Below are 19163 nucleotides of genomic sequence, written 5' to 3'. Positions count from 1 at the left end.
GGCATGGATTGAGGGTTGGCTGTCTGACAGAAGGCAGAGAGTTGGAATAAAAGGGTCTTTTTCGGAATAGCAGTGTTGAAAAGTAGTGTCCTGCAGGGTTCATTTTTGGGGCCACAGCTGTTCACTTTATAGATTAATGATCTGGATCAAGGGACTGGGGGCATTCTGGTGAAGTTTGCCAATGATGCAAAGTTAGGTGGTCAGGCAGGTAGAAAGATTTCGGAGAGTGGTCCAGGAAATGGCTGCTGAAATTCAAAGTGAGCAAATGCAAGGTCTTGCACTTAGTCCATGCCTGTATTCATTTTTTTTCCTATTTTCTAAATGGTGAGAAAATTCATAAAGCTGAAGTACAAAGGGATCTGGGAGTGCTAGTCCAGGATTCTCTAAAGGTTAACTTGCAGGTTGAGTCAGTGATTAAGAAAGCAAATGTAATGTTGTCATTTATCTCAAGAGGGTTGGAATGTAAAAGCAACGATGTGCTTCTGAGACTTTATAAAGCTCTAGTTAGGCCCCATTTAGAATACTGTGTCCAATTTTGGGTCCCACACCTCAGGAAGGACATAGTGGCACTGGAGCGTGTCCAGTGGAGATTCTCACAGATCCCTGGAATGGTAGGCCTAACATATGATGAACAGCTGAGGATCCTTGGATTGTATTCATTAGAGTTTAGAAGGTTGGGAGAGAAACTTACAAGATAATGCATGGCTTGGAAGGGGTGGATGCTGGGAAATTGTTTCTGTTAGGTGGGGAGACTAGGACCCGTGGGCACAGCCTTAGAATTAGAGGGGGTCAATTTAGAACGGAAATGAGGAGACATTTCTTCAGCCAGAGAAAGTTGGGCCTGTGGAATTCATTGCCACAGAGCACAGTGGAGGCCAGGATGTTAAATGTCTTCAAGGCAGAGATTGATAAATTCTTAATCTCGCAAGAAATTAAGGGCTACGGGAGAGTGCGAGTAAGTGGAGGTGAATTGCCCATCAGCCATGATTAAATGGCGGAGTAGACTCGATGGGCTGAATGGCTTTACTTCCACTCCCATGTCTTATGGTCTTTAATCCCATGTGTTTCTTCTGCACAGGACTTTGGCAATGCGTGCCTGTTCTTTATAGTTATGCTTGTGCCTCTCTCCTATAGCTGGTGACTTTTCTTTGCAGTATTTTTTGATCTTTGTGTGTGTGTGTATATATATATATTGGCCTTCCTCTTATTGGAATTGGATATATCTCATCTTAAACTTGCATCAGTGGAATTTGGTTCTCATTCTATCTGTAAAGTACATTGAAATAGGTGGAATTATTACTTCCAATTGAATATTTTGTGGTTTAAGTATTGCCTGTTATTGTTGGAGGGGTTCTTTAGAAGGTAGTGTGGTCAGACTGACCTTGTCCCTTCCAAATTACCTCAAACTCTCATAGCAAATGTGAATCTAGAGTAAATTATTTACGGTATTGTGTGGCAATTTGTCTCAACTCCATTGCAGATTGCTGCCACTGTTTGTCTTTCACTATACATCCTCTTCACTGCAGATGGCTCAGTTACTACCTCTTTCTTCATGCACTTCAACTTGAACTTTTCAACTTGGCATCTGGTCCTTTCAGATGCAATATTTCAGCCAAACCATTGCAGTCTCTGCTTCCTCTCTCATGTAGAGTATGAAATGAAATGTTTTCTTGTACCATACCTAACCATAGGAGATGCTGCTTTTAATTAAGATTTCGCCATGAACATGCAGAACCCAGTAAACTTTTCTACTGGTTTCTCCTTGAGCTTTTTGCTGTTTAACCTCTGTCTTTTGAGTCAGGTTAAGGATCTGTATTCAGGGGACAGAATTCTTTTGCTATGAAGTACTTCAGGGTTTTAACTAGAACTAATTATGTTTTCTAGTATTTGGTGCACTGTACATTGGATTGCATGCATTTAATGTTAAGTGGTGCTCTCAGACCATGTAGCTTAATTTCTGACAGCTGTAGATCATGTTTTGTCAATCCAGAGTGTGTCACTCTCTCACTCTCACTCTCACTCTCACTCTCACTCACAATATAGTGACAGATGCTGTTCTGTATAATTGAAATTTCTGAGATGCTCAGTGCTGGAAGCATATGTCAAAATGTTTGTTTGGGTCATTGATTTCCTTGAGGAAAAATTTTCGGTTTATCTTCTCCTGGAGGCTGATCTACTTATGTGTCTTTGTGCATATAGTTTTTCCAATTTTTTTTTGTTTTGTTTTTCTATGTCTCGCTTCAGTACACTTTCTGACTGTGACCACTGTGCTCTAAATAAAAATATTCTGTTTTAAAAGCTGAACACTGCCTGCACCTGTCTGGTTTCTCTTGTGTACCGTATTGGCAATTTGTATCTCGTTCTTCTGACCTGCTGCATTGACCAATCTAATGTGAGTTTTGTGGATTTCATGAAATGAATCATCAGCTAGATCTCCCGTGCCAAGTTCTGTTCAGATGGATCTGATTTTGCTTCTAGAATTTTGCTTCACTCACCATCTGAGGGCTTCCTGTAGAGTTGGAACACATTTTGAATTACAACTATATCTGACAGACCTGTCAGTACTGCTGACCACAATCCAGTCTGCTATCAGTTCTGACTTTGTTTCTGTATTTACATTTCTCAAATAGCCTATACATAACATTAATGAAATCATAAATGGATTTACCTGCAAGTGTTCTTTTGTTAAATCTTTCCCTTTCAAGAATTCGTGGTTGATATGATTGGTCAACATTTTATCCCCTTCACTTATTCCTTGACAAGCAGTGTACACAGAAGTGTATTCACTTCTTTAGATTATGTCTTTGTATCCAGTGTAGAATCCATTCCGTACCTCAGAAACGGTCTTGCCTAGGATGTCCAACTTTATGTTCTGTTTGGACCATCCCTGAAATGAAATCTCCGCGGCAATTCTCTTTCTCTGATGCCATGGCTTCCTGATGTGTTTGATTGTCTTTATATTTTTAGAGACCTTCCTACTGCAGTAACAGAAATTTTCCCATGTTTTGTGATTGCTAGGAGGGTTTTTCATGCTTCAAACCACTCTGATTGCTACTACATTCTCTTCCTTTCCCAAATGAAATGCTGTTTGACCAGGATTTATCAATTGCCCTTCTTTTGTCTCTACTTAAAGTGGTTTATTTGGCAGCTTTCTCAGCTCACTACTCTAGGCTATGTAAGTTTTGTTTCCCCCTGAGGCACTCTTAGTTTCACTTTTCTAGCACTACCTTTTGTGGTAACCAAGTGCTCTGCCCGATCAAAGCTGCAACTTACTTTCAGAAATATTGTCCTTTTTAACGTGAAGCTGGAATGACTGACTGCATCAATAAAGATCTTCCTTTAATTGTACAAAGAGTTTTTTGACTTTGGTTTATGCAGTCCTTGACATCTGACCAGCTCCATTCAGGCTCCACTATCTCCACAGATCACCACCTTGCATTGTAACTTGTATCGCTGCCTTGGAGACTCCTTCTGATCTCTTACATCTTCAGTCAGATCTGAAATGCTTTCTGTGCCCATTCTCTGGAGTATTAGTCTTTTTTGCTGTTGCCAAGATTCTTGTGCGGTCCACTCTCCATCAGCAGTCAGCAATCTGTTTCCCTGGAAATCTTCTGAATTGCTAATGTGTTTGTCTTTTTGTTGAAGCCCTGAGTTTTAATATCTCTTATTTAGCACCACTTAATAAGCCGTTCTGACCAGTATTATTTCTGTTATGGCAGCAGCCATCATTGGGACTATGTTGTGTTGTGGGTTCCTTCAAACCAGAAATGATCTAGTCCAGATTGAGGGCCTCTCCCTCTTCAGCTCTGAATAGAGTCGCATTGAGTGAACAATGAGGTTTATTACTTAGCTGCAATTATTCACAGGTTGCATGAAAATGATTTGTTTTACTTAGAGATTGCTAGGAGCATAGCAGCTGCAAATCTGTCTCCTTCAAATTCTATCTTTACTCTGACGAAGACCCTGTACTGGAAAAGATTTGAAGGATTGAAAGGCCTTGTGATGGGATGGATGATGTCCAATACAAGTATAAAGTGTCTCCAATTTTTCTCTCCTGGTACCTTTTCTGCACAAGATTCTCGTTGGCCTTCTGTTGTAAATGGGTCTGGAAGGGTCAATACTGAGAAGTACCATTAGCACCCTACCACTGTAATGTCACATAGAAACATTGAAACTCTGAGTGGGACCTAACATCCAGGGTCTCCTCATAGGTTGGATACTGTTACAGAGACTAGCGACATAACTTGCAGTAAACTGCAGTAGCTCTTTCAATCAGACAAGGAAGTGGCCTATCCTTCTCAAACTATACCAAGCAAGGTTCCTGCTGACCGCCAGCGTACACTGCAATGAGGTGGGGGGATATTGTCTGTGCAGTAGATTCGTGTTTAACTTTACGTACCACAACCCCACACCATCCTGTTAAAAACAGCATCATCTGGCTGCGAGATATCAAGGAAGAAAGGGCCTTGCCACTCCTATGCATGAGGGAGCTTGTGTGGACAAGGCAGGTCCTGGTGGGGCCCAGAGGAAAGGCTTTCTTACTACTTGAAATTTCCTGCTGGTTATGGAGGTGGTTTGTCCACAGACCCTAGTAATTTGAGTTTCACTGTGATTCGACATGGAGTTTTAATTAGTGATTTTAGTTCAGGGGTGGACTTTGCTGAGCTGTGTACTGTGCATCATTTTATTTCCCCTCCTTTTTGCTTGTGTTGATCACTCATCCCTCACCACTCCCTGCTTTTTTGAATTATTAATGGTCTTCCCCTTTCAGAAGTTGGGCTTAATCACTGATTGAACTTTGCCCAGTCTTGCATTTCATTGGCCTGCCTTAAATAGTTCCTGCCTTTGTACACGCAAACTTGCATTCATATTGTGCCTGCAGAAATAGTGAGATATCTGAAGGCTGTTTGCATGAGCAGCTATCGAATTTCAAAAGTGAGTTACGTCAGGAGATATTGGGACCAGTTACCAAAAGCTTGGTCATCAGGGTGGGTTTTAAAGAGCATTTTAAAGGAACGAGTGTTGGCGAGGCTGAGTGAGGGAAGTTGGGACTTGGCAGCTGAAAGCTTTTGTCTACATAACAATCCATGTTTTATTTGAATACAGTTGCTCTCCTTGAGTTGTATTGCTCATTGCTAATTGCCAGTAGATTGTAAATTAAATAGAACTAATGTCCTTCCGAACATCTGAGAGCAGCTGAAAGGAATAATAATTCTCAGATTATGGAAATGCGCAATGTCGTCTGTCATGAATTCCAGTCATTTCTCACTTTTTGTTTAAATCTGAAGGACTGTATGGTTTTTTTATGATAGCAGTTGAGAATAATAGGTAGGAGTCTTTAATGCTTCACTGGTTCTGTCCTCCGCAGGGATACAAAAGAAATTATGTCCTTTTAGATACTTTAGTAGACTTAATAAATGTATCTCTTGAAAATGCATTTATGTTCAAATGTTGTTCAGTTATGGCATCAACATTGTTGACGATGGTGATTTTGTTTTGCATTGAGGGTGTTGAATGGAAAAGAACAACCTGACCATTTTTGAGGCATTAGGATTGATATTATGGCTGCAGCATTGGGATTGGGCTGGAAGTGTAGCATGTTTAAACTGTACTTCAAATTTAATTTTTTCATTTTTAAGATTTGGTTCCAGTTTTCAGGAGAGCTCTAGCCATGCATTTTTCTTGCTATGAACTTGTATCTGATTTCTGTTAGACTATGGGGAGCCTAAAGTTTTCTAGAACAAAGAGGTGGAGTTGGATTTTCGGGCATTAACACCACTGTATACCAGTGGGGCTGGAAAACCTCTATGTGCTGTTGATTTTAATAGGCGAACCAGTAGTAACTCCATAAACAAAAAGCTTTACCTCTGTGAAAGCATTCTGCTGTGTTCTAAAGACAGTTTTATTGCTGGGTTGCTCCTTTCCAAAGGGTGTGCTACAAGCTGCAAGGTGGCCATATGGGTGTGAGCAGATACCCAACTATCCAACCACACTGGTAGCTACAAGAAATCTGGAATAGTCTTCTGTCTATGTCTGTCAGGGACAAACATATGCAGCCATTCTGTAAGTGTCTCTTGCCTCAAATTCATAGGATGTCCCATTCCTCACGTAATATTTTATGAGTAAACTGGTCTAAATTGGAGCAAGGCTAATTTTGATGGTATTAAGCAAGAACTTTCAAAAGCTGATTGGGGCAGATGTTGCAGGTAAAGGGATGGCTGGAAAATGGGAAGCTTTCAGAAATGAGATAACGAGAGTCCACAGACAATATTTTCCTGTTGGGGTGAAAGGAAAGGTTGGTAGGTGTAGGGAATTCTGGATGACTAAATATATTGAGGGTTTGGTTTCATAAAAAAAGGAAGCATATGTCAGGTATAGATAGAATAGATGGAGTGAATCCTTAGACGAGTATGAAGGCAGTAGGAGTATACTTAAGAGGGAAATCGGGAAGGCAAAAAGGGGACATGAGATAGCTTTGGCAAATATGGTTAAGGAGAATGTAAAGGGTTTTTACAAATAATAAATGACAAAAGGGTAACTAGGGAGAGAATAGGCCCCTCAAAGACCAGCAAGGCAGCCTTTGTGTTGAGCCACAGGAAATGGGGGAGAAACTAAATGCGTATTTACTGTCGCAAATGACTTGGAAGATAGAATGTAGGGAAATAGATGGTGACATCTTGAAAAATGTCTATATTACAGAGGAGGAAGTACTGGGTGTTTTGAAATGCATAAAAGTGGATAAATCCTCAGGACCTCATCAGGTGTACCCTAGAACTCTGTGGGAAGCTAGGGAAGTGATTGCTGGGCCTCATGCTGCAATATTTGTATCATTGATAGTCACAAGTGAGGTGTCAGAAGACTGGAGGTTGGCTAACCTGGTGCCACTGTTTAAGAAAGGTAGTAAGGACAAGCCAGGGAACTGTAGGCCAGTGAGCCTGACGTTGGTGCTGGGCACTTGTTGGAGGGAGTCCTGAGGGACAGGATGTACATGTATTTGGAAAGGCAAGGACTGATTAGGGATAGTCAACATGGCTTTATGCATGTGAAAATCGTCGAGTAAAAAGTGAGGTCTGCAGATGCTGGAGATCAGAGCTGAAAATGTGTTGCTGGTTAAAGCGCAGCAGGTCAGGCAGCATCCAAGGAACAGGAAATTCAACGTTTCAGGCACAAGCCCTTCATCAGGAATCCTGATGAAGGGCTTGAGCCCGAAACGTCGAATTTCCTGTTCCTTGGATGCTGCCTGACCTGCTGCGCTTTAACCAGCAACACGTTTTCAGCATGTGAAAATCGTGTCTCACAAACTTAATTGAGTTTTTTTTTAAGAAGTAACAAAGAGGATTGAGGGCAGAGCGGTAGATGTGATCTACATGGACTTCAGTAAGGTGTTCGAGAAGGTTTCCCCATGGGAGACTGGTTAACAAGGTTAGATCTCACTGAATACAGGGAGAACTAGCCATTTGGATACAGAACTGGTTCAAAGGTAGAAGACAGAGGGTAGTGGTGGATGTTTGTTTTTCAGACTGGAAGCCTGTGGCCAGTGGAGTGCCATGAGGATTGGTGCTGGGTCCACTGCTTTTTGTCATTTTTATAAATGATTTGGATGTGAGCGTAAAAGGTATAGTTAGTAAGTTTGCAGATGACACCAAAATTAGGAGGTGTAGTGGACAGTGAAAAAGATTACCTCAGATTATAATGGGATCTTGATCAAATGGGCCAATGGGCTGAGGAGTGGTAGGTGAAGTTTAATTTTGATAAATGCGAAGTGCTGCATTTTGGGAAAGCAAATCCCAGCAGGACTTATACATTTTATACATAGCTCCTTGTAAGTAGAGTCGCAGGTAGATAGGACAGTGAAGAAAACGTTTGGTATGCTTTCCTTTATTGGTCAGAGTATTGAGTAAAGAAGTTGTGACGTCATGTTGTGGCATACAGGAAGTTGGTTAGGCCACTTTTCGAATATTGCTTGCAATTCTGATCTCCTTCCTATCAGAAAGATGTTGTGAAACATGAAAGGGTTCAGAAAAGATTTACAAGGATATTGCCAGGGTTAGAAGATTTGAGCTAAAGGGAGAGGTTGAATAGGCTGGGTGTTTTTCCCTGAAGTGTTGGAGGCTGAGGGGTGACCTTATTGAGGTTTATAAAATCATGAGGGGGCATGGATAGGATAAATAGACAAAGTCTTTTCCCTGGAGTGATGGGGAGTCCAGTACTAGAAGCCATAGGTTTAGGGTGAGAGGGGAAAGATATAAAAGGGACCTAAGGGGCAACCATTTCACGCAAAGGGTGGTGCGTGTGTGGTGGAGGCTAGTACAAATGCAACATTTAAAAGGCATCTTGATGGGTATATGAATAGGAAGGATTTGTAGGGATATTGACCGGGTGCTGTCAGGTGGTACTAGATTGGTTAGGATATCTGATCGGCATGGACGGGTTGGACAGAAGGATCTGTTTCCGTGCTGCACATCTCTATGACTTTGTGATTCTATGATCAGCTCTCACAGACTCCCTGAACTGTTGTGCATTAGTAGTTACTTCCTTGATGCTGAGGCCACCTCTGTAATTTCACTGTGAAAAGATTTTTCTCTCAGCATCTCTATCTGCATTATATTCTTGGTCTAAATTGTGTAGGCAGATAGTTAGTTTGTTTCTGAAGTTTGTGCCACGCAGTCATTTAGCGCACACACCATCGTTTTAAGATCATTACTGTCCATACAACTCCTCAATAATTACCTCCCTTTCCTAGAAGCAGCAGTTGGCCATTGGGCTCCTTTAAGAGCGCTACCCTGCACATAACTAATCTGTAGTTATACCTGGCTGCATAGTCCCTATGTCCTTCAATTCCTTTGTTGTCCAAAAGTCTACTGACATTTTTTCTCAAATATATCCAGCAACTGTTTTGCTTCAAAAGACAGAACTCTGCTGAAAATGTCACAACTCCTTACTTGGGATTAAAAAAGGTGGTCTTGCCAAGTCAGCATGATTGAAAAACACTTTAAAAGCACATTTAATTTAAGTAGTTTGAAAGTGTACTTTCAAGTTGTGATCAAGTTGCTTAACATTAGAAGGAATCCGAAGAAATTGCTTTTGATTTTCCTACTCACATTCATAGAACTAGATGTCATTAAATAATGTGAAATAAAAAACCTCACAAACATATGCAAAAAGAATTCTTGTATTTTTGGTTAATTCCAGAACCATCTAGCCAAGCCATCTGGAAAAACAAGCCTAGTTCCCATCAAAGAACAAGTAGTACATTGCTTCTGAATATCCCACACATGCAGATGTCTCTAATGGGAGCCAAGCCATGTTTTACCCAGTATTACTCTTACTGGGCATTTATTTTATTGTATCTAACTAGAAATTATAGGTTTGCACAGATAGAAGAATGCAGGTACTGGTATATAGCAAATGTAATTCATGTGATAACTTTATACCATTCGTTTCAATTAAGCTGGTAATGTATGTTGCCTCTGTTGCTGACCTAGACTGGCTCCCAATCCAGTCTGATTTTTATTTTTAAAATTCTTATCCTTTTTGGCACTTGAATATTTGGTTGCTGTGCTTCATCTCTCCCTCTCTCTCTTTTCTCGCTCTCGCTCTTGCTCTTTGTCTGCTCTGTATAAGATAAAGCACTTTAACCAAGCTTTTAATCCTGTCTTAATGCAACATTTTATGGTTTGATGTCAATTTTTGTTTGATAAATCTGTGAACAGTATTTTACTACATTAAAGGCACCATGTAAATGCAATTTGTTGTTACACATAATGGTAATGATATATCAAAATGACTTCACGTTTGAGAGACTTGAGAGTGAGTTTTTATAAATCTTTATAACAAGTTCATAAAGCTGTTAAAATCACATGAAATCCTGGCCTTAATAGCGCCATAGGAGTACAAAAACAAAGGAGTTACCCTAAACTGCTATCAAACACTGCTTGACCTCAGCTACAGCTTTCTGACTTGTAAGGTAATGGTTTATGTCATGGTGATCAATTCATGTTCACTCTTAACTGCTATCTCCTGGATTATGTGAATGATCTGCAGTGACACTGGAATGTTTTCTCTGGGCCTCAAGCTGTGAGGTAGCCGCAGGTAGTGGTTATTAGGGAGTTTGATTCGCAAGTGTCAGGGTGTGTCCACTTAATGGTTGAGTCAGAGATTATCTGATATTTTAACCTGGGCCTACAATGGGCCTAGTTTCCATGTGCCCTCAGGAGGCGATGCTGCTGAGCACTTGGTGAATTTTGGAGAGGCAGTGTACTCGGGAAGAGACTTGTACATTTGACTCTCTTGTTGCACTGCTACTGGCCAACTGTATGGGCTGAATATGAGAAGCAGGAAGCATATTAATTCCAGACATGTTGAGAGTGCTGTGCTTAATGCTGGAACCATCCTCTCCAGGATGGGTGCTGTGATAATAAAGGTGATACAAGGTTGAGGGACTTCTATTGTGTAAGGAGAATGGAGAACTTGGGATTGAGCTCCTCAAAGTAGTGAGATTCAGGGGAGATCTGAGAGGTATTCAAACTGTAAGACAAATGGAAAGGCCTTACAAATACGGTGGTTACACATGCAGGTCAGAAGCTGGGAATTCACATGAGTAACCCACTCCTTCAACCCCCGCCCCAGGTCCATCTAACATCTATCATCTGTAAGGCACAAGTCAGGAATTTCATGGAATATTGTCCATTTGCCTAAGTGGGTGAAGCTCAACACCATTCAGTTACCCACTTGATTGGTACTTCGTCCACTACCTTCAACATTCAGCCCATCCACAGGGGGCTACAGAGTGATACTAGCGTATACCAATGACAAGGTGCATCTGCTAACTCACCAAGGCTCCTTTTGACATCACCTCCCAAACCTGTGACTCCTGCCACATAGAAGTCACACTCTAAGCAATGACCCACTGTTCTCTGTCAAGGTTCTACACTGTTTGCATCCTGGCCTTTAGACATGTCTGCCCAATTCCCATCCTCCAAAGTAAAACAAATTCAGCTGCACCTCTTTACATCTATTTCCCCCACCCCCAATCCTGTCAAACCTATCCAGGCCCCCTCCAAAGGACTCCAACGCTGCTGCTCAATGCAGCCTTGGCCCTTCATCAGGACTGGTGAAGGGTTAAGCCCAAAAATTCAACTCTTACTCCTCAGTTGCTGCCTGACCTACTGTGGGTTTTTTTCTCCCCAGCGCCACACTTTATTGACTCTGACTTTTCCAGCATCTGCAGTCCTCGCTATCTCCTAACTTTCATTAGCAGTCAATTATTGACTGACTGGAGGCTGCCCAATTTGCCTTTACTTGCATTTCAGTCCTCCACCCCAATGTTTCAGTACATCAGTTGTGTACTTCATAATTGAAACCATGATTGAGTGATCCTCCAATTGCATCTCATTCAAAATGATTTACAAAGCAGTTTGTATGCTTTTTCTTTCTATGTTTGGTTGCTGCTATTTCTAATCCAACAAATATAAGTAACATTTGCGAATTGTCGATCTTAATGTTTTCTGTGTCAAATAATTTGTGTTTATGTTTTCTTTCACAGCTCCACAGAGTCAGAATGGGCAACCTAACTGGTAAACATGACAGTCATCATAGTCCTACAAACCAGTCTTCCAAGGTAAGGTCACTTGCTTAACGAATTAACTTCACTTTCTAAGTGGGTGCACAGAGAATCTCCAGTTATTGGCTTAAACATTTTGCAAAGTCATTTACTTTTGGATATGATATTGATTGTTTTTTTTAAAAATCCAATTTGTTTTGCCTTTAGATAACACTTTATATGAAGTAAGGAGATCCCAGAACAAAGCTAATAAAGTACTTTCAACATGTACTCACTGTTGTAATGTAGCAAACATCTGTGCACTGTAAACCCCAGAGGCAACCATAAGATAATGGTTGTATGATTTAGTTTATTGGTGGTTAAGGGTTAAATATTGGCTAATGTACTGGAAGCCCCCTTGCTCTGCTTCAAAATAGGTGCTGAGGTAATTCCACTTGGGAGCCTAGATGGAGCTTCTATTTTAATGTCTCCACTTCATACTTTAATTCTCAGGAGCCTTACAGTCTCCTGGTCAGTTTGCTGAAACTGCAACTCTTTGGTTACCACAGGATTTCCAAAACCTCCTTAATTGCAGCTGCCTGTCTGATTCATAAAACAATGCTGTGGTATAGTGTTGGCTGACTTATGAGATAAACAGGAAGCTATTGCACCAGCCTCCTTTCTGTCTTCTCCAAAGTTGAAAGGCTTCCTGTGTGCTGCTGGAAGTGTGGCCTGACTGGAGGCCCCTACTCTGTCTCCTGCAATCAGGCCTCCAAGTACCCCTGATGGCCTTCACCACTGTGTAGAACGGGATGCTTTCCCTCCCAGGATACAACTGTAAGCAAACTATGGGACAAAAGTTAACTGTTTTGTTAAAATCACTTTGTATGAGAGAGCTAAGTGAGATTGGGGGTAAGACAGTGGAGCATTTGTTGCTTCCATTTGGAAAAGACCTTGAAATGCAGGTTCATAGTTCCTTGAAGATCGAGTCTCAGGTAGACAGGATAGTGAAGAAATCATTTGGTATGCTTGCCCTTATTGGTCAGTGCATTGAGTATAGGAGATAGGATGTCATGTTGCAGCCATACAGGACATTGGTTAGGCCACTTTTGGAATACTTCATTCAGTTCTGGCTTCCCTCCTATCGGAAGGATGTTGTGAAACATGAAAGGGTTCAGAAAACATTTACAGGGATGTTGCTGAGGTTGGAGGATTTGAGCTATAAGGAGAGGTTGAATAGGCTGGGGCTATTTTTCCTGGAGTGTTTGAGGCTCAGGGGTGACCTTCACAGAGGTTTATAAAATAATGAGGGGCATAGATAGGGTGAACAGCCAAGGTCATTTTTTTTCTTGGAGTAGGTTTAGGGTGAGGGGGACAAAATTTAAAAAGGATCAAGGGGTAACTTTTTCACGCAGAGGGTGGTGCTTGTATGGGATGAGTTGCCAAAGAAAATGGTGGAGGCTGGTGCAATTAAACATATAAGGGACATCTAAATGGGTATATGATTGTGACTGGTTTGGAGAGATATGGACCAAATGTTGGCAAATGGGACTGGAATAATTTGGGATTTCTGGTGGCATGCTGGGCTGGACCAAAGGGTCTGTTTCTGTGCTGCGTGTCTCTATGACTTTATGATGTGCAAAAGTGACAAATCCATAGTTTCGGCATGTTGTGAGCAACTGGAGCGAGGGGGAGGTGCTGTTCATGAAATCTGGATTGCTTTCAATTTAAGTTGCCAATCCTCATACTGAAGTGCATTTTTGTTTTAATTTAATATTAAATCGTAGCAGCTTATCACAGGATAGTAAGTGTAGTTCACAGCCAGCATTGTTACTTCATCCCTATTGTTTTCGATCTAATAAACTCTGAAGTAATAGTTTGCAACACTTTTTTTAACTGCCATTGTTGATTTCCTGTTGTTTATTTTGAAAAATAATTTCTGCAAAAACATTGAGGTCAATGTATTTTCAAATTTATTTGTTGAGATTCCTCCCCCTGTGTCTCTCACATCTTCCATATTTTTGAAAGGATAATTTCTGGTGAGGTCATGCTCACTATCAACGACACCATGACATTCCTTGGTGAGGATCAAGAAGAGTATTTAAATAATTTGGAGAACTAATCCATTTACAGACAATTGAGTTTTCACGCCAATGGAAACAATGTAGTTGAAGTGTCTATCCTTGACTCGTGGGAGACGTCTTTCCTGTTTAGAAATCAAACTTTAAAATCATCTTCCTAAGTCTATCATTTTACAATCAGTTTTCCCAGGATTTTGAAAACACTGAAGGATAGGCAAAGATGATGGCCCATCAAAGATACCCCCTTGTTCTCATGTGTGTATGTTCTCTTAGGAATTCTTGGTTTTGCAGATAGTCAGTCACTGGATTGAATTAAAGGCTCATCTGCTGGTGGATTTGAAGGGGATAAGGCACGTTAGATCCAAAGGGTTGTTTGCCCAAAGCTGACTTACCCATCTCTGCCTGTAGTTAGGTATAGCCTATTTTAATTATTGCCCCACACAATGACATCATCTCCCCACAGCTGGGTGTTAACCACCTGTGACAGGGTCCTATGCCAAGCTTCCAGCTTGGCAGATTTGTGACATGGGCAATGGGGGGGTCCATCCTTTACTGGGGTCCCTGTCTCTCCTCCCCACTCAACATGCCACCCAAAACAAAAAAGAATATTCTCAACGGACCCTTTGATATTATTAGACTTGTGTGGTTTCCATTTATAGAGTCTATTAATGCCAAGTTTGTTTTAACTGTGAAAGATGTTTTTTTGTTAAAAATTACCTCCTGGGTGAAATTCTGATGAGCCTTCATAACGCTTTTGTTGACTTGATCAGCTGAACATCCAGTAGCTGTTTCAGTTTGCACATCCTGCTGGCTTCCTTCCACAACAAAAGATTTAAAAACTGTGGGCAGAGGAAAATCTGAGATTAACAGAAAATATTTGAAGAGGGCAACTGGTCAACGGCATTTGCAAAATTTCAAACATAGTTCTGAATATTTTTAGACCAGGAAAGTCAAACCTGCAAATATTACAATAATAATTACCATAATTATCACACCCTTCACAACTACAAGTATTGTATTCAGTTCTGATCACCTATTGTAGGAAGGATATTATTAAAGCTGGAGAGGGTTTGGCAGAGATTTACCAGGATTTTGCCGGGAATGGAAGGTTTGAGTTATAAAGAAAGGCTGGGAATTCTTTCCCTGGAGTGTAGGTGATTAAGGAGGTGAGTTTATAGAGGCTTATAAGGTCATGAGGGGTATAGATAAGGTGAATGGCAAATGTCTTTTCTCTAGGTTGGAGGATTTCAAGACTATGCATATTTTTAAAGTGGAAAGGAGAAAGATTTAAAAAAAGACATGAGAGCAATTTTGCTTTTCAGAGTGGTTCATGTGTGGAAAGAACTTCGAGGAAATGGCAGATGTGGGTACAGTTACAACGTTTAAAAGACATTTAAAAGATAATTACATGAATAGGCAAGGTTTGGAGGGATATGGGCCAAGCACAGGCAAAAAGGACTAGTTTAGCTTGGGATTATTGTCAGCACGGACTGATTGGACCAAAGAGTCTGTTTTCTTGCTGTATAGCACGATGGAAGCAATGAAGTAGTGTGAGGTGCACACAACGTTGTGACATAAGTAATGTGAGACTCATTCCTGATGGAGGGCTTTTGCCCGAAATGTCGATTTTTCCTGCTCTTCCAATGTGGCCTGACCTGATGTGCTTTTCCAGCACCACACTCCCGACTCTAATCTCCAGCATTTGCAGTACTCACTTTCACCAATGTGCAACAAGTTCCCACCAAAGAGCATGCTTTAATCATAAGATCTGTTTCAGTTGATAAATTGCGGCCACAACACCAGGAGATGTCTCTCTTGCTCCTCTTCAATAAAGTGCCATGCCATATTTTCCATCCACCTTTAGAATACCAGATGGAACATCCATTTAATGTGCAGCTTGAAATCTAGAACCTTGAATAGGGCAGCTCTAATTGTCAGCGGGCATGTCAGCCTAGGTTTGTTTTATACTAAAGCCTAGGAATAGGACTTGAGCCCACAACCTTATTGAGATTGCCTCCAACTGAATCACAGAAACTGGAGTATCAATTTCATGAGTGGACAACTTTTATTAGCCTAAAACAGGACATCTGATGTCTAGAGATGTTTCTTCAGATGCCCCACAATCTGTAGTGTCCATTACCCAAAGGGAAAGACATACTTTCAAGGTTTCCTTCTAAGTCACACATCACCCTGACTTGAATGTGCCTTCTTCATTAGGACAAATGTCTAGCTACCGTATGGATGACAGAAGTTCAAAAAAGCAACGTTGCTCTGTCATTACAATCACCATCGCTTTAAGGCGACTTGCACATCACCAGAATATTTTACAGATTGTAGAACATTACAGCACAGTACAGACTCTTCGGCGCTCTGTTGGAAGACATGTGAAACCAAGCTGAAGCCCATCTAACCTACGCTGTTCCATTCTCGTCCATATGTCTATCCAACGATCATTTAAAAGCCCTGAAAGTAGGCAAGTCGACAACTGTTGCAGACAGTGCGTTCCATCCCCTACTACTGAGTAAAGAAACTACCTCTGACATCTGTCCTATATCTATCACCCTCAGTTTAAAGCTGTGTCCCCTTGTGCTAGCCATCACCATCCGAGGAGAAAGGCTCACGCTGTCCACCCTATCTAACCCACTGATTATCTTCTATGTCTCAATTAAGCCACCTCTCAACCACCTTCTCTCCAACAAAAATACCCTCAAATCCCTCGTAAGACCTTCCCTTCTTGCCAGGCAATCTCCTCTGAACCCTTTCCAAAGCTTCCATGGTGACCAGAACTGTATGCAATACTCCAAGTGCAGTCTCACCAGAGTTTTGTACAGCAGCAGCATGACTTCATGATTCCAAAACTCAATCCCTCTACTAATAAAAGCTAACACCTTCTTAACAGCCCTATCAACCTGAGTGGCAACTTTCAGGGATCTATGTACATGGACACAGAGATCCCTCTGCTCATCTACACTAGCCCAGTATTCTGCATTCCTGTTGCTCCTTCCAAAGTGAATCACCTCACAGTTTCCCCACATTAAACTCCATTTGCCACCTCTCAGCCCAGCTCTGCAGCTTAACTATGTCCCTCTGTAACTTACAACATCCTCCTGCACTTTCCACAACTACATTCACCTTCGTGTCACCTGTAAATGTACTAACCCATCCTTCTAGACCTTCCTCCAGGTAATTTGTAAAAATGACAAACAGTGGACCCAAAACAGATCCTTGTGATACACCACTAGTAACTTAACTCCAGGATGAATATTTCCCATCAGCCACCACCCACCACCCTCTGTCTTCTTTCAGCTAGCCAATTTCAGATCCAAACTGCTAAATCACCCTCAATCCCATGCCTCCACATTTTATGCAGTAGCCTACCATGGGGAACCTTACCAAATGCCTTACTGAAATCCATATACACCACATCAACCACTTTACCTTCATCCAACTGTTTGGTCACCTTCTCAAAGAACTCAATAATGTTTGTGAGGTATAACCTACCCTTCACAAAACAGTGTTGACTATCCCTAATCAACTTATTTCATTCTAGATAATTATAAATTCTATCTATTATAATCTTTTCTAGCACTTTACCCTCAATTAAGAAAGGCTCACAGGTCTATAATCTCTACTCCTCTTCTTAAACAAGGGAACAACATTTGCTATCCTCCAGTATTTTGGCACTATTTCTGTAGACAATGGTGACATAAAGATCAAAGCCAAAGGCTTGGCAGTCTCCTCCAGGTCTTCCCAGAGAATTGTAGGATAAATCCCATCTGGCCCAGGGGACTTATCTTTTTACCGTTTCCAGAATTGTTAACATCTGCTGCTTGTGAACCTCAATCCCATCCAGTCTCGTAACCAGTATCACCGTATTCTCAAAGTTTGGGAGAAGATTTGTAGCTCGGTGCTCATTGTTGTGGTTCTGTTCACCGAGCTGGGAGTTTTTGTTGCAAACGTTTCGTCCCCTTTTTACGTGACATCCTCAGTGCTTGGGAGCCTCCTGTGAAGCGCTTCTGACATGTTTCCTTCGGCATTTATAGTGGCTTGTCTCTGCCGCTTCCGGTTGTCAGTTGCTGTCCGCTGCAGTGGCCGGTATATTGGGTCCAGGTCGATGTGTTTGTAGATAGAATCAGTGGATGAGTGCCATATCCACTCATGGCACTCATCCACTGATTCTATCTACAAACACATCGACCTGGACCCAATATACCGGCCACTGCAGCGGACAGCAACTGACAACCGGAAGCGGCAGAGACAAGCCACTATAAATGCCGAAGGAAACATGTCAGAAGCGCTTCACAGGAGGCTCCCAAGCACTGAGGGTGTCACCTAGAACGGGGACGAAACGTTTGCAACAAAAACTCCCAGCTCGGCGGACAGAACCACAACATCACCGTATTCTCTTCAACTACATTGTCTTTTTCTAGTGTGAATACTGACGAAAAATGTATTCATTTAGCGCTTCCCCTATCTCCTCTGACTCCACGCACAACTTTCCACTACTATCCTTGAATCTTACTCTAGTCATTCTTTTATTCCTGATCTACCTATAGAAAGCCTTAGAGTTTTTCTTGATTCTATCTGCCAATGACTTCTCCTGTCCCGTCCTGGCTCTTCTTAGCTCTCTCTTTAGGTCTTTCCTGGCTAACTTATAACTCTCAAATGCCCTAACGGAGCCATCACATCTCATCCTAATATAAACTTTCATCTTCCTTTTGACAAAAAATTTGACTTGCTTAGTAAACCACGGCTCCTGCGCTCGACAACTTCCTCCCTGCCTGACCGGTACATACTTATCGAGGACCCGCACTAGTTGGTCCTTGAATTACCTCCACATTTCAATTGTACCCATCCCCTGCAGTTTCCTTCCCCGTCTTATGCATCCTAAATCTTGCCTTGCCGCATCATAATTGCCTTGCCCCCAGCTATAACTCTTGTCGTGTGGTATATACCTATCCCTTTCCATTGCTAAAGTAAACATAACCGAATTGTGGTTACTATCGTCAAAATGCTCATCTACCTCCAAATTTAACACAGTGGCACAGTGGTTAGCACTGCTGCCTCACAGCGCCTGAGACCCGGGTTCAATTCCTGACTCAGGCGAAAGACTGTGTGGAGTTTGCACGTTCTCCCCGTGTCTGCGTGGGTTTCCTCTGGGTGCTCCGGTTTCCTCCCACAGTCCAAAGATGTGCGGGTCAGGTGAATTGGCCATGCTAAATTGCCCGTAGTGTTAGGTAAGGGGTAAATGTAGGGGTATGGGTGGGTTGTGCTTCGGCGGGTCGGTGTGGACTTGTTGGGCCGAAGGGCCTGTTTCCACACTGTAAGTAATCTAATCTAATCTAATACCTGGCTGGGTTCATTACCCAGTACCAAGCCTTATGTGACCTCACCCTTTGTACGCCTGTCTACATAGTGTCAGGAAACCCTCCTGTACACATTGGACAAAAACTGACCCATCTAAAATACTTGAACTATAGTATTCCCAGTTATTATTTGGAAAGTTAAAGTCCTCCATAACAACTGCCCTGTAACTCCTA

General features: G+C 41.8%; 1 protein-coding gene across 3 annotated transcripts in view; it reads left to right on the top strand.

The window, feature by feature from the left end:
• Positions 1 to 19163, top strand: part of LOC132813273 (myelin basic protein-like) — a 180591-nt gene that overhangs the window by 28424 nt on the left and 133004 nt on the right. For all 3 annotated transcript variants that reach the window (XM_060823117.1, XM_060823118.1, XM_060823116.1), the window contains one exon: positions 11546 to 11620. In XM_060823117.1, the coding sequence (XP_060679100.1) occupies positions 11561 to 11620 (60 nt within the window). In that variant the 5' untranslated portion in view covers positions 11546 to 11560. The remainder of the gene's footprint in view (positions 1 to 11545; positions 11621 to 19163) is intronic.

This window comes from Hemiscyllium ocellatum, chromosome 4 (assembly GCF_020745735.1).
Source record: "Hemiscyllium ocellatum isolate sHemOce1 chromosome 4, sHemOce1.pat.X.cur, whole genome shotgun sequence".
Taxonomy (NCBI): Eukaryota; Metazoa; Chordata; class Chondrichthyes; order Orectolobiformes; family Hemiscylliidae; genus Hemiscyllium; species Hemiscyllium ocellatum.
The sequence above is the reverse complement of the archived record's forward strand: the minus strand, read 5'-3'. Positions and strand labels throughout refer to the sequence as shown.